The sequence below is a fragment of the Vigna unguiculata genome, chromosome 1 (assembly GCF_004118075.2).
Source record: "Vigna unguiculata cultivar IT97K-499-35 chromosome 1, ASM411807v1, whole genome shotgun sequence".
Taxonomy (NCBI): domain Eukaryota; kingdom Viridiplantae; phylum Streptophyta; class Magnoliopsida; order Fabales; family Fabaceae; genus Vigna; species Vigna unguiculata.
In genome coordinates this window covers 37167033-37179363 of record NC_040279.1, presented here as the reverse complement: position 1 = coordinate 37179363, position 12331 = coordinate 37167033, and the positions used below count along the sequence as shown (strand labels likewise).

At 35.3% G+C, this 12331-nt stretch overlaps 3 protein-coding genes across 5 annotated transcripts; 2 read left to right on the top strand and 1 right to left on the bottom strand.

The window, feature by feature from the left end:
• The first annotated feature begins 213 nt into the window (after positions 1-213).
• LOC114182011 (ethylene response sensor 1) lies at positions 214-4755 on the top strand. 3 transcript variants are annotated; one of them, XM_028068752.1, is made up of 6 exons: positions 214-521; positions 935-1863; positions 2950-3318; positions 3433-3699; positions 4002-4129; positions 4250-4755. In XM_028068752.1, exons 2-6 carry the CDS (start codon positions 955-957, stop codon positions 4485-4487), a joined length of 1911 nt encoding a protein of 636 aa, XP_027924553.1. In that variant the 5' UTR covers positions 214-521; positions 935-954; the 3' UTR covers positions 4488-4755. The 3 variants fall into 3 exon arrangements, with proteins under 3 accessions (XP_027924553.1, XP_027924560.1, XP_027924567.1); XM_028068759.1 differs by lacking the exon at positions 214-521 and adding an exon at positions 528-616; XM_028068766.1 differs by lacking the exon at positions 214-521 and adding an exon at positions 675-829.
• Positions 4756-6624: 1869 nt separating this feature from the next.
• LOC114162856 (60S ribosomal protein L19-1) lies at positions 6625-8820 on the bottom strand. Its single transcript, XM_028046841.1, has 5 exons — positions 8642-8820; positions 8243-8365; positions 7190-7503; positions 6982-7046; positions 6625-6899 (listed from the first exon to the last, which is right to left on the bottom strand). Exons 1-5 carry the CDS (start codon positions 8751-8753, stop codon positions 6875-6877), a joined length of 639 nt encoding a protein of 212 aa, XP_027902642.1. The 5' UTR covers positions 8754-8820; the 3' UTR covers positions 6625-6874.
• Positions 8821-10874: 2054 nt separating this feature from the next.
• LOC114165208 lies at positions 10875-12215 on the top strand. The gene is made up of 3 exons (XM_028049870.1): positions 10875-11300; positions 11411-11441; positions 11517-12215. The coding sequence occupies exons 1-3, from the start codon at positions 10978-10980 to the stop codon at positions 12159-12161; spliced, it is 999 nt and encodes a 332-aa protein (XP_027905671.1). The 5' UTR covers positions 10875-10977; the 3' UTR covers positions 12162-12215.
• Positions 12216-12331: the final 116 nt, after the last annotated feature.

The window sequence follows — 12331 nt, the reverse complement described above, 5'->3', positions numbered from 1 at the left end:
TTTGCGGTTCAATATTTTTTGCGAATGGGTGAATCCAACTTCAAATTTATTTACACGTACACAGAAAAGTGAAACCCAGTAGGCCCAGCACCGTCCAATGAATTCTGACTTCCTTGCACAAAAAATCCTAACCTCTAAACAGAAAGCAAGTCGTATTAACTTTTTGCAAATATTACCACAAATGAGAAAGAAAAAAGATACAATAAGGTGACAGCCAATCCGAAAATGATGTGGCACGTGTGTAAAGCGAAAAGTAAAATGAGAGAAGCATGGAAAAAAGGGCACGGCACGCCCGAGTCGGAGTAGGGGGGTTTGCCATGCTTGTCCGTGAGAGGGGTTAAGGTTAATGAATTCAATCAGTGCCTCATTTCATGTCATGCTTTTTTAACTTACTCACAAACAAACTCACTCCTTCTTTCTTTCCTTTGTCTTCTTCGCCTCTTCGCCGCTTCGCCTCTTCGCCTAACCGAATGGCCACCGCTTCCACCACCTGATCCACTTCTCCTTTTCATCTTATTTTGGTAACAATCACTTCCATCTCTCTCCATCATTCGATCCATTCTCCTGATTTCTCTATACTGTTTCCTCAACACTCCAACCCTTCTTTAATTCACTGGTTTAGCTCTCGTGCCAGATTTATTTTGACCGTTATTTTTTATAGATTAAATACGCCGTTATTTTTTTTTTCGCTAGATTTTATCACGATTTCACTGATTGTTGGATTTCACTAATATATATTGAAACGTGTTGGAGATTTTTTTTTTTATTTTCTTTTATTGTTAGTATTTGGTTCGGTTCTCAGCTCGTGTTTTAGGTTTTATTCATCCGTGTAATTCATGCTGTTCACTTGTTGATGTTGATTTTGAAGTTTGAATACTGGTTTGTGATATTTTAGAATACAATAGAATGATATTTTTTAATCCTGTTGTTACAGATCCGTTCATACGGGGATAGATGATGGAGTCCTGTGATTGTATAGATACGCAGTATCCGCCGGATGAACTTCTTGTCAAGTATCAGTATATCTCGGATGTTCTTATTGCTCTTGCGTATTTTTCGATTCCGGTGGAGCTCATCTACTTTGTGCAGAAGTCGGCTTTCTTTCCGTATAGATGGGTGCTTATGCAGTTTGGTGCTTTTATTGTCCTCTGTGGAGCAACTCATTTCATAAACCTGTGGACGTTCTCTCCGCACTCCAAAGCTGTTGCTGTGGTCATGACGATTGCCAAAGTGTCTTGTGCTATCGTGTCTTGCGCGACGGCTCTGATGCTTGTGCACATCATTCCTGATCTGTTGAGTGTCAAGACGCGTGAACTGTTCCTCAAGAACAAGGCTGAGGAGCTTGACAGGGAGATGGGACTTATTCTTACTCAGGAGGTGACCGGAAGGCATGTTAGAATGTTGACTCATGAAATTAGGAGCACACTTGACAGACACACAATTTTAAAGACTACTCTTGTGGAGCTGGGGAGGACTTTGGGCTTGGAGGAATGTGCATTATGGATGCCTTCCAGAAATGGTCTGAATCTGCAGCTGTCCCATACTTTAACCTACCATGTTCAAGTTGGCTCTACAGTGCAAACGAACAATCCTATTGTCAATGAAGTTTTCAACAGCCCTCGAGCTATGCGGATACCGCCCACCTGTCCACTTGCCCGGATCAGACCTCTTGTGGGAAGATATGTGCCGCCTGAAGTTGTTGCTGTTCGGGTGCCTCTTCTAAATTTGTCCAATTTTCAAATTAATGATTGGCCCGATATATCAGCGAAGAGCTATGCAATCATGGTTCTCATCCTCCCTACTGACAGTGTTAGAAAATGGCGAGACCATGAGTTGGAACTTGTTGATGTGGTTGCGGATCAGGTATTGTATTCATTTGAGATTTCTTTTATCACACTGGTTTTCATTTCTTGTCTTGTCGGTTTTGCTTTTGATTGTATGTTCCCCATACCTTACTTCCATTACTGTGTTTTCCTTCACTCCTTGTTTGTTTGCTTAGACAGTCATATCCATTGTCATTGGCACTTGGAAAGTTCTGTTCTTACTGTTATATGGAACTTGTTCTGGAGTGTGGAATATTCAAGAGAATGGGAAAATGGTTATTATAGTAATGAAAAAGATAGTGAATTTTTGGTAAACTCAACCATAAAAGTTAGCAAAGGTGGAAGCATGGTCGAATGATGTAATTATAGTTATAAAAATATTTTTTTGCTGTATTTTTTTGCTCTTCACTTGGTGATTAAGACAATTAGAATGTCTGTGATATGTGTATTTATTACTTCTCTATTTAATTCAACCTCCACCATGTAGTCAATACACAGATCTCATCATGTCTCTGGTATTAGGGATAGGATAGACTTGATACTATATTAAAACTGAGAATGGACAGGCTCAAGAAAAAACTAACTCGGGGGGAGCATGATCCAAGTCATCATAAAGGGTTCTTTGTCTATATACCTAGTTGATGTGGGATAGTAACAAACCTCTTTTGGATATCCAGTAAAGGTGAAAACAGACATTTAATCCTGTCTAGTGTCATATATTGGCAGAAGAGATTGAGCTAATCTGATGAATATCTTTTTAGCTTAAATATAATCAGTAGTTCGTTGTGTGGGATATTCCTCATTCCCTGCTTCTATGTATGCCTCCTAGTATGAATAACTCTATATTAATTACAAGCGAAACGTTTCATCTAGTTGTATGCTTTCTTGGAATATTGTTTTCTTACTAAATTAAATGACTATGTTTGTATCATGTTTGAAGTTTGGTTTTTTGGAAATTGCCGTTTCAAAATTTTGCCCACACTTTCTGGTGTCATGGTGGGATTTTTTTTTTTCTTTATGTCTCCTGTCAAATGGAGCAACATGGCTGTATTGTTAGGACTTTCAAAACATTTAAGGTCAGTGTCTATTCCTCTACTTGTTGAATTCATTTTTAGTTTCCAAACAGGTAGCAGTTGCCCTTTCTCATGCTGCTATTTTGGAGGAGTCTATGCGAGCCCGTGATCAACTCATGGAGCAGAATGTTGCTTTAGATTTGGCCCGTCGTGAGGCAGAGATGGCAATCCATGCTCGCAATGATTTTCTTGCCGTCATGAATCATGAAATGAGGACACCAATGCATGCAATCATAGCATTGTCGTCACTTCTCTTGGAGACTGAACTGACTCCGGAGCAGAGGGTTATGATAGAGACAGTGTTGAAGAGTAGTAATGTTTTGGCAACACTCATTAATGATGTTCTAGATCTTTCTCGACTTGAAGATGGTAGCCTCGAATTGGAAATGGGCAAATTCAACCTTCATGGTGTTTTGGGAGAGGTAGTTGCTATAAGTTTTTATGCTTCATTGTTCTGAAATAGCAGTAACATAATTCTCTTGTCTTTTACTGTGTAGTGAATTTTTGTATTGTCTTGTTTTTAATCTTAAATGCAGATTGTTGAACTGATAAAGCCAATAGCATCTGTGAAAAAATTACCCATTACTTTAATTTTGGCTCCTGATCTGCCTACGCATGCCATTGGTGATGAAAAGCGGTTAACACAAACACTTCTGAATGTGGTGGGTAATGCTGTGAAATTCACTAAGGAGGGTTATGTTTCTATAAGAGCATCTGTAGCAAAACCAGAATCTTTACAAGATTGGCGACCTCCAGAGTTCTATCCAACATCAAGTGATGGTCATTTCTACATTCGAGTCCAGGTTATGATTATGCCATTCAATATCTCAGCCTTAATTTTCTTAAATTTTTAGATATAACTTTTAGTAAAATCCCACGTGCTTTACATTCATATAGTGATGTGATTGTATTCTTAGGTTATCTAAATGATTGAGACATCCAGATCATCCATACGGATATACCGAGATACAAAGCCTTGGAATTAATCCAAAGATATTTTTGTTGTCATTGTCGTCAATTTAGCAACTGTTAGAAGTTAATTTAAATTTGCTTTTTCTTTGTTGTTATTATTATTAACACAAGCATCATCGTATCCTTTGTTTAGGTTAAGGACTCTGGATGTGGGATTCCCCCACAAGATATTCCTCATCTCTTTACCAAGTTTGCTCAGTCTCGGAGTGGACCAGCCCGACCTAGCAGTGGTGCAGGTCTTGGACTTGCAATTTGTAAAAGGTAGGGGGAAACATCAAGTAGTACTTTGAATTGTCAACATGCTAAATGGATGTTATTACTGTAAGCGTAAATAATCGTTGTCTTTCGTCTATTAAGTCTGACTCCATAAAATTGATTCAGATTTGTAAACCTCATGGGAGGTCACATATGGATTGAGAGCGAGGGCCCTGGCAAAGGAAGCACAGCTACATTTATTGTCAAACTTGGGATTTGTGGCAGTCCAGATCCATCAGATCATCAAACTACAAACAGAAGCCAAGCATACAGTGGAAGTGGTGGCCTCGCCAGATTTAAAGCTTTCATCAAAGATGAAGACGACAGTGGTTTTTCTACTCGGCGCAATCAAAGAAGTTTCTAATATCCAAGACAGCAAAATTGCATACCTTCCAATCGTAGTCGACAAGATGGAGTAAGCCTACTCATTATGCATGTACTAAATTGGGTAATTTACAGTTTGCAGCTGTAGATTAGGATTACTATGTCAGGCATATTTCTAACAAACAGTTTTCATCCGAACTCCTGCCGTATTTTAACTAGAATACAATACATGGAACAAAGTTCAGATATTGCGTTAGTGGCATTTATCTATAAAAGTGAAAGTATCGATATCAGTTCTTCATCTCTCACCATGTTACTTGGTTCGTTAGATTTTCTGTCTATAGTTTGTGTTGAACTTTAACTATATTGTGAAAAAGAGTATTATATAAGTGGACATACCAAGAAGCTTTGGTTTCGAATTTGTAGATTGGAGTTTAATGTTTGAAAGGAAAATGGCCGGTTCCACTTTACTATGGCAAGCTTTTCTTATTTCTATATCAAAGCATAAGCACCGCTCGGGTACTCTGAAGATTCTCACTGCAGAAACGCATTAAGTTGGCCATATAGTTGGATGAAAGCTAAAACGATGAATAATATCTTTATGCATAGGGAATCAATTTTACGCACAATCACAATAACCAACCCTAAATTAGGACCAAGTACTTTAGATTTCTTTATTCATACACTTCAATGTCATGTCAATTATTGCATATCTTTCACCATGACCACACTAATTTATACGTGGAACAATGATTCTTTAATTTCTTTTATGTATTTAATTAACTGATAAAGTTGATTGATTAAAAAAAAGAATAAATTTAAAGTTACGAATTCCAATTCTTATTTTCATATTATTCAGAATTTTTTTCTCACCTACTTATTCTTTTTCTTTCTTTCATTAAACACCTTTGTTTCCTCTATTTATCTGCTATTCTCATTTTTTATTTATTTATATCCACCATAATTTTTTTTTCTTTTCATTTTACCAAACGAAAATTAAGTGTATGCCTTGAATTAAAGTGTTTCAATAATACGATTTTACCATTGATACTTGATGTGCTTTCAGCACCACCCTAATATTATACCCTTTATATTTTAATGTTTAAGGTTAATATACATATATATATAAGAAATATTTCATGTAAGGAAAACTTTACTATCTTCTTTTTTATATCTCTTAATGTTTTATGTCTTAAAATTATTTCAAATAATTGATCCTTTCAAATTTGAAGTCTAATTAATACAAATATTTATTTATCATCTCCTATAGGTGATATATAAATGAAAGGTCAGTATATTAAATAAGCAAGCCATTTTGGTTTAACTTAGATATACTAATATTTTAATCTTATTAAACAATTTTTAATTAGTGTATGTTAATCTTAAAGTAGAAAGGTGTGTTGTTTAACATTAAATAAAAGTAAAATAAAAAAAAGTATTTAAATTATGAAATTTTAAAACAACTGCTTTGAATATATATATATATATATATATATATATATATATATATATATATATTATAATTTTTGAAATATCTAAAAAAATGAGATAATTCTGAAAATAATTTACATTGACAAATATGGGAAGTCCTTTTGTAAGATGCAGTTTAAAATATCTCAAATGAACATTCTTTTGACAAAATTATATTAAAATACAGCATTCTATGAAGTTTATAAACAAAATACTTCACAGGAAATTGGCCTATCCATGCATGATGTTTTCCAAAATTACAAAATATCTCATTCTTTCCTATCCTTGCATTTTACATAGCACTAATCTCATCAATCAGTCTCGCATTTACGATTACCATAAACGTTACAACAATATATATTAACGTAATTCTGTAAAATCTAACTGATCTAAAAGATTCACTAGATAGTTTAAGTTCTTGAATATTGCAGGAGTCTACATCTTGGGCGTATAGGATATCGAAAAACATTAAGATGATACGGATATTGATGGCATATAGGACTACACAGAGCAGAAGAAATACGAACGTTTCACTAGTTTAAAAAACACAAACTAAAAATGTTTGAAGTTACGTATTAAAAAAACTAATTTCTCTAGTCACTAAGTGGACAAGACGGGAGACGGAGCTAATTTACATGTAGCCAACTTGCTTTTGTAGTTGAATTGTTTAAGCGGCGAATAAAACAAATTCAATCGGGACTAGACGATTCAAAGAACATTAAAGCCATAGCCATAAAAGAATTAACAAAAGTATTTCCGAAACAGTAACGATATCCGTACAAAAAAGCCAAAACACAAGCGAGAAAGAGCAATGTTATAATTTCATATACTTAAATAAAAACTAAAGAAGGTCTAAACCAACACAGAAATTCAACAATACTTGTCAAAACTACTTTAGAACAATAACTGAGAACGGCAGCCCCAAAAATTCTACGAGCCAATATCAGAATATGTGGCTCACTTCTTGGATTTCTTTTGTGCTCTGCAATGAAAGATGTTCAATCAGACAACACATAAAACCCGAAGGGTGTAAACATAGGACAAGCATAAATTAGACTACTCACTGGGCAGGCTGTGATGCTGTAGCAGCAGGAGCACTGGGTGCAGCTGATGCCTTTTCTCCTGGACCCTACATTTTTTCAAGAGGAAGAGCCAATGGTCAAATTCTATAATTCCAATTTCAGCAAAAATAATTTTGAATGCCCTAAATCCCCAAGTGCTCCAATTACTACTTTCACAAGTAATATCCACTCAACACAGTATGAAACTCACTTGGGCCAATCGCTCCTCCCTCCGGGCAATTTTCCTTTCCCTGCTGGCCTTGTTCTTGGCACGTTTGGCCTCAAACTGATCAGACAAGGTCTTCTCTCTTGCCTTCTCAGCTTTGGACTTGTGTATGCTCTCCATCAAGACCCTCTTGTTCTTGAAAACATTACCCTTAACCTTCATGTACATGTCATGGTACATGTGCTTGTCAATCTTCTTTGATTCCCTGTACTTGCGAAGCAAGCGTCTGAGCACACGCATTCTCCTCATCCAAAGGATTTTAGTGGGAAGCCTTGCCTCCCTTGTACCCTTACGCTTACCTGGTATTATTCAGGAAACAGTATAAGTAATCCCAATATTTCCTAGATGTTTCACCCGTAAAAAATTCATATAAACTTGGTATTTTGCAAAACAATTACACTGATAAACCCAATTATAAAGAGTTTTATCCATAGAAAATGACAGAAGGCCAAAATTATGCCATACAAACGTACAATTGTGGCTTATGGTGCCACCATTGCGGGACTCCTTCACATATGACACATGACAGTAACGTAAAAAACCCACCACACTATTCTGCCATGCCACCATTTAACAACATATTTTGCCAAAATGGAAAACAACCCACTAAAATATTTACAATTGCATCATATATACCAATGAAGTCTGGGACACTAAAGTCCGATTACATAAATAACTAAATTAAAGCCTTATCCAATAAGTAAATACTATGCAGGCGACAAGCACCTAATTATGTATATTTTTTTTGATCGAAAGAAAAGTAGGTTGACCTATTTCTGTACAAGTTGCAATATTTGTTTACTAGTTATACTGCAGAACTTATTTCAGGAAAAAGCTTATTGAAATATCATAAGCTACTTAAAAAACCCCAAACCATTCCTTAAAGTGGTTACTTTATAATATTAATTTACATAAACTGTAAAGAAGTGACCAATGGAGAAGATAAAAAAAAACAAATTATCTAACAACGATTAGATCCCCAATCCATGAAAGCGAATGATTTCACATAAGGGCAATTAGGGCTGTGACTAAAATTACCATATCCAGAGTGACGTCCTTTTCTCTTGGCCTCCTTCATCCGACGGGCGCGTGAGCGAGAGTGAATCTTGGTGGGTTTCCTGATGATAAACCCATCCTTAACCAGCTTCCTTATGTTTTGGCCTGAAAATCAAAAACCACCCAAGTGTTTAAAAAAAAGATACACAGAACCTCAAATAAGGCATTTGGCTCCCCCAAAAGCTATGCAATGATTAGAAAAAACAACACATTCAACGGTAACACTAGTTAAATAGGATTTGCAATCTACGAATTAAATAGCTCGAGTTAACATCCGCATATTCACGGAAGCGTTCAAAAACTCAGAACAGTTCAGATCCTATGGCACCTAAAACGAAAGTATTAATAATGACAAAAAAGCGGGAGAGAAAGAGTTCGTACGAGAATTGGCCATGGAGATTTCGTTGACTTCATTGGGGTCAAGCCAAACCTTTCCTCTGCCGCACTTGAGAACGCTTGCGGCGAGGCGCTTCTGCAGTTTCAGCGAAACCATCTTGTGATGAGAAAACACCTTACAACCCTAGGGTTTCGATGAAGTGCCCATGCAATAATAATATACTTGTTAGGTTGGGTTTGTGTGTCATGGACTACTTCTCACGGCCCGTTTCACTATGTCAGTCTCAATGGCCCAATATAAACAGCCCATTTTGTAGAGTTTATACAAAAAAATTATATTCGGTTGGTTTTTTGTTCGTTTTAAATTAAATAAAAATAAAAATAATATTTTTAAGTTTAACTTATAATAATAAAGTGATTTAAATATTTTTTTAGTTGTTTGGAATCATCATTTCATTAACACGTTATTGTTTAGTCTTCAAGTATTGTGAAATACTATTTTTAACCTTAGAAAACATTTATAACATAATGTGATAAATGATGTACTCAATAATTTTTGACATTCTGACTTAATTGAGTAATGTGATTTTTTTTTTTAACTTTATTGAAAGGCTTGAATATTAAACCTATACCATTCCTTTTTGTCTTTGAAGTAAAAAAAAAAAAAGTTCTATTATTTCTCATAGTATTCTTTTTAATTATTGGATTAGACTACATTAGTAACATTGATAATGTGGTAAAATTGATCACATTAGTTTAATTGACTAACATGACTTTTTAAGAGATTTTGGTTCGATTGGAGTTAGATAAAGTTCCTGTTCCTTTGAATGAAATTATAAAATACAAAAGTGGATTAAAAAAAGGTTGAGTGAGATATTTAAACAATGTGAATGAGAATTTAAATATATGATAAAGGGAATATTTCAAATATTATTTAACTTCATATACTAAAAGCAACATTTGGCAAAATCAAATTACTGAACAAACGAAATATAAAAGTGGAAGACCAAAAGAAAAAAATACTCTAACTTTGGAGGACTAAAAGTATGTTTAGGCTTTCATCAAAATTTTTAAAAGAAGCATGTCACTTAATTACATTTATGTAACAAATATTGAATAAATCACTCTTCACATCTAATGTTCTAATGTCCAACTTGAAAAATATCATTTCACACAATTGAAAGATTAAAAATTATAAATAAATTAATTTAAAGATGAAAGAAATAATGTTCGAGTTTATTACAAAAATATTTATATCAAAAATTTATTAAAGGTGGAAATTATACCACAAATCTTCTTAATGCACGAGTACAGCGATTAATTGTTTTGACTCTCGTTCTTTATTTTTATTTTCTAGCATGAATTACTGATTAATATGCCACTATCTCTTATTTAAAAGAAATTAATGACTAGAATCGTATTACAATTTTCCTTCCATCTAATATAAACATATGATTCTTTATCAAGTTTAACTAGTATTCATGATAAAGTTAGCTTCATATACACACTTCACAAAATGTTGTACGGGAACCTCTGGACTCTTTCTCACCAAATTATCAGTACCATCATCTTGTACAACAACTTCATAACATAATTCAATACTCATAATATACAAAACATGGTAAGCTACCTCCTTGGTTACCATTTATCTCACAACATATATCAATATTCTACATCATTAAAATGTCAAACATTCTACTGACTTTTATTCATGTGGTTATCATTTACTAAAATAAAATAAAATGAATATTTTTAAATACGGAAAGAAATTAATGTTTATTTTAAAATTAGAAAAAAATATATAAGTGTCATTAACATTATTTCAAGTACAATTTTTCTACACATTTACTGTTCTAAATTTTATGTATCATACATGTTAATAATCACCACTGTTCAAATATAGTCTTTATAGAGTATTATTAATTTCGCATTCAATCAATTTTTTACATACATTTTTTTTTTATAAATACAAAAAGTTAATTTTTTTATCATCGCAGTACCTATAAAAGTGCAACTAATGTAAGAAAAAAAAAACACATTTTCCCGATTAAAATAACGGGTGCTAGCTAGAAAAAGTAGGGTAAGAGAAGCATGAGACGAGAGAGTTAGTTATTCACGGATCTGTGTAGTGCACATTAGGCATGATTAAGTAGTTTTGTTTGAATAGTGGAGAAGTTTTAGTCATGAAGCTATCTATAACTGCGGACTGGTAATAATCATGGTCCATAAGCAAACACGTGCAACGCTGGGTTGAATTCACGGATTCTTCACCTCAGAAGATGACAACTAACATGTTTCTCCTTTATTTATAACATCCAACTCCATCCCATGGCCTAGTGTCGCACTTTCAGCAACCAAAGCAAACATTAAGAAACATATCCATGGAGGCCAAAAGCAGCGTCATCACAAACAAGCAAGCAAGGAAGAAACTCCTTCCAACCACTGCCTTATGTATTGGCGGCGAAGGAGGGATTGCGGGTCTTTTAGTATTCGGTGGAGCTCTGGCCATTGCAGGTTTCATGGCAGTTGCTTCTTTCGCCAACAACAAGCAAAAGGCAAAGGCCACCCGTGATCAACAAACTAAACCCCAACAACAATTGCTGTTGGACGAACACGAATGTAAGAATGAAGACGATCATGACACCACCCAGAGTCTCACCTCTCTCGTTAACAACTCATCAATCGAAAATGGAGATGCCACATGGTATATATATGCTACGTCAACACGCACTTGTTTATATATGTCTCTCTCTTTTTGCCTTGTTTAATTCCAACGCTTCGTGTTAACTACTGTCTGTATGTTACTGCTTGCAGCTATTGGACATCCGATACGAGCATCGACCAAGTAATTAATCCTTAATTCCTTTGTGTTTGTATGCGATCTTTCAATTGTCACAAAAACTTGGACATTTTTTTTCAGGAGGAGAAAAGTGAGCTTAAACCCAGGAGTGGTGATGAGGAGAGCCCAACGGAAATTGTGTTGTCTGACTCTTCGCCCCCACAAAGTGCGGCTTCGTCCAACGGAAGTGTTGTTGCGGATGAATGTATGGTATCATTGTTTAACAGACCCGGTGGCCAAGAACCAGAGCCGGATGAAAAGGATGAAGTACCTGAAGACGATCTAACATCCTCAGAAACAGAAACTGAAACTGAGGAGGAGGAGGAGGAGGAGGATGAGATGATGTCCGATGAAGTTTCAGAGTCTGGCTCAGAGGATACCTCAAAAGAAACAGGGACCACTTCCCTGGACTACAAGGAGGAACAAGTTTGGCCCTCAGAGCTGGTACAACGTGCAAAGCAAAAGTTGAAGGGAGAGAAGAACCATGTCTGCTCCCGCACTGATGTGGATAGCTCCGACTACGAGGAGGAGGTGACAATGGCACACCAAGCAAATTTGAACCAAAATCTGAACTTATTTATGGATCCGAATAATCAAGCGTTAACCTGGATTTTTCCCTTGCTGTTGCTAGCGCTGCTGATGCTCTTGGTTCTACTCACCTATCACCCACACGACTCATTTTATGTACTAGATGATGAGAGTCATTCGGTAGTCAGGCGAATTTAGAGGATCAAAAAATGTTAGACATTTTCCCCTTCAATCATCTTAAAATTTAATTTTAATGAGTGCCACCAATATAGGTTTCCTAAAATTTAACATTTTTTATAAATGCAAAAGGTAACATTATATAGTATCTTCTTAATGAGTTTGGAAAACTACATTGTTATGAATTAAGA

What these genes read in the sequence shown, in the direction of transcription:
- LOC114182011 (XM_028068752.1), top strand. Translation starts at nt 955, where the DNA reads ATGATGGAGTCCTGTGATTGTATAGATACGCAGTATCCGCCGGATGAA. An exon ending in ATTTCTACATTCGAGTCCAG is followed by an intron (nt 3,700 to 4,001) that starts GTTATGATTATG and finishes TCCTTTGTTTAG; the next exon opens with GTTAAGGACTCTGGATGTGG. An exon ending in GGACTTGCAATTTGTAAAAG is followed by an intron (nt 4,130 to 4,249) that starts GTAGGGGGAAAC and finishes AAATTGATTCAG; the next exon opens with ATTTGTAAACCTCATGGGAG.
- LOC114162856 (XM_028046841.1), bottom strand. Translation starts at nt 8,753, where the DNA reads ATGGTTTCGCTGAAACTGCAGAAGCGCCTCGCCGCAAGCGTTCTCAAG. An exon ending in AGGACGTCACTCTGGATATG is followed by an intron (nt 7,504 to 8,242) that starts GTAATTTTAGTC and finishes GAATAATACCAG; the next exon opens with GTAAGCGTAAGGGTACAAGG. An exon ending in GGGAGGAGCGATTGGCCCAA is followed by an intron (nt 7,047 to 7,189) that starts GTGAGTTTCATA and finishes GAAAAAATGTAG; the next exon opens with GGTCCAGGAGAAAAGGCATC.
- LOC114165208 (XM_028049870.1), top strand. Translation starts at nt 10,978, where the DNA reads ATGGAGGCCAAAAGCAGCGTCATCACAAACAAGCAAGCAAGGAAGAAA. An exon ending in GAAAATGGAGATGCCACATG is followed by an intron (nt 11,301 to 11,410) that starts GTATATATATGC and finishes TACTGCTTGCAG; the next exon opens with CTATTGGACATCCGATACGA. An exon ending in CCGATACGAGCATCGACCAA is followed by an intron (nt 11,442 to 11,516) that starts GTAATTAATCCT and finishes ATTTTTTTTCAG; the next exon opens with GAGGAGAAAAGTGAGCTTAA.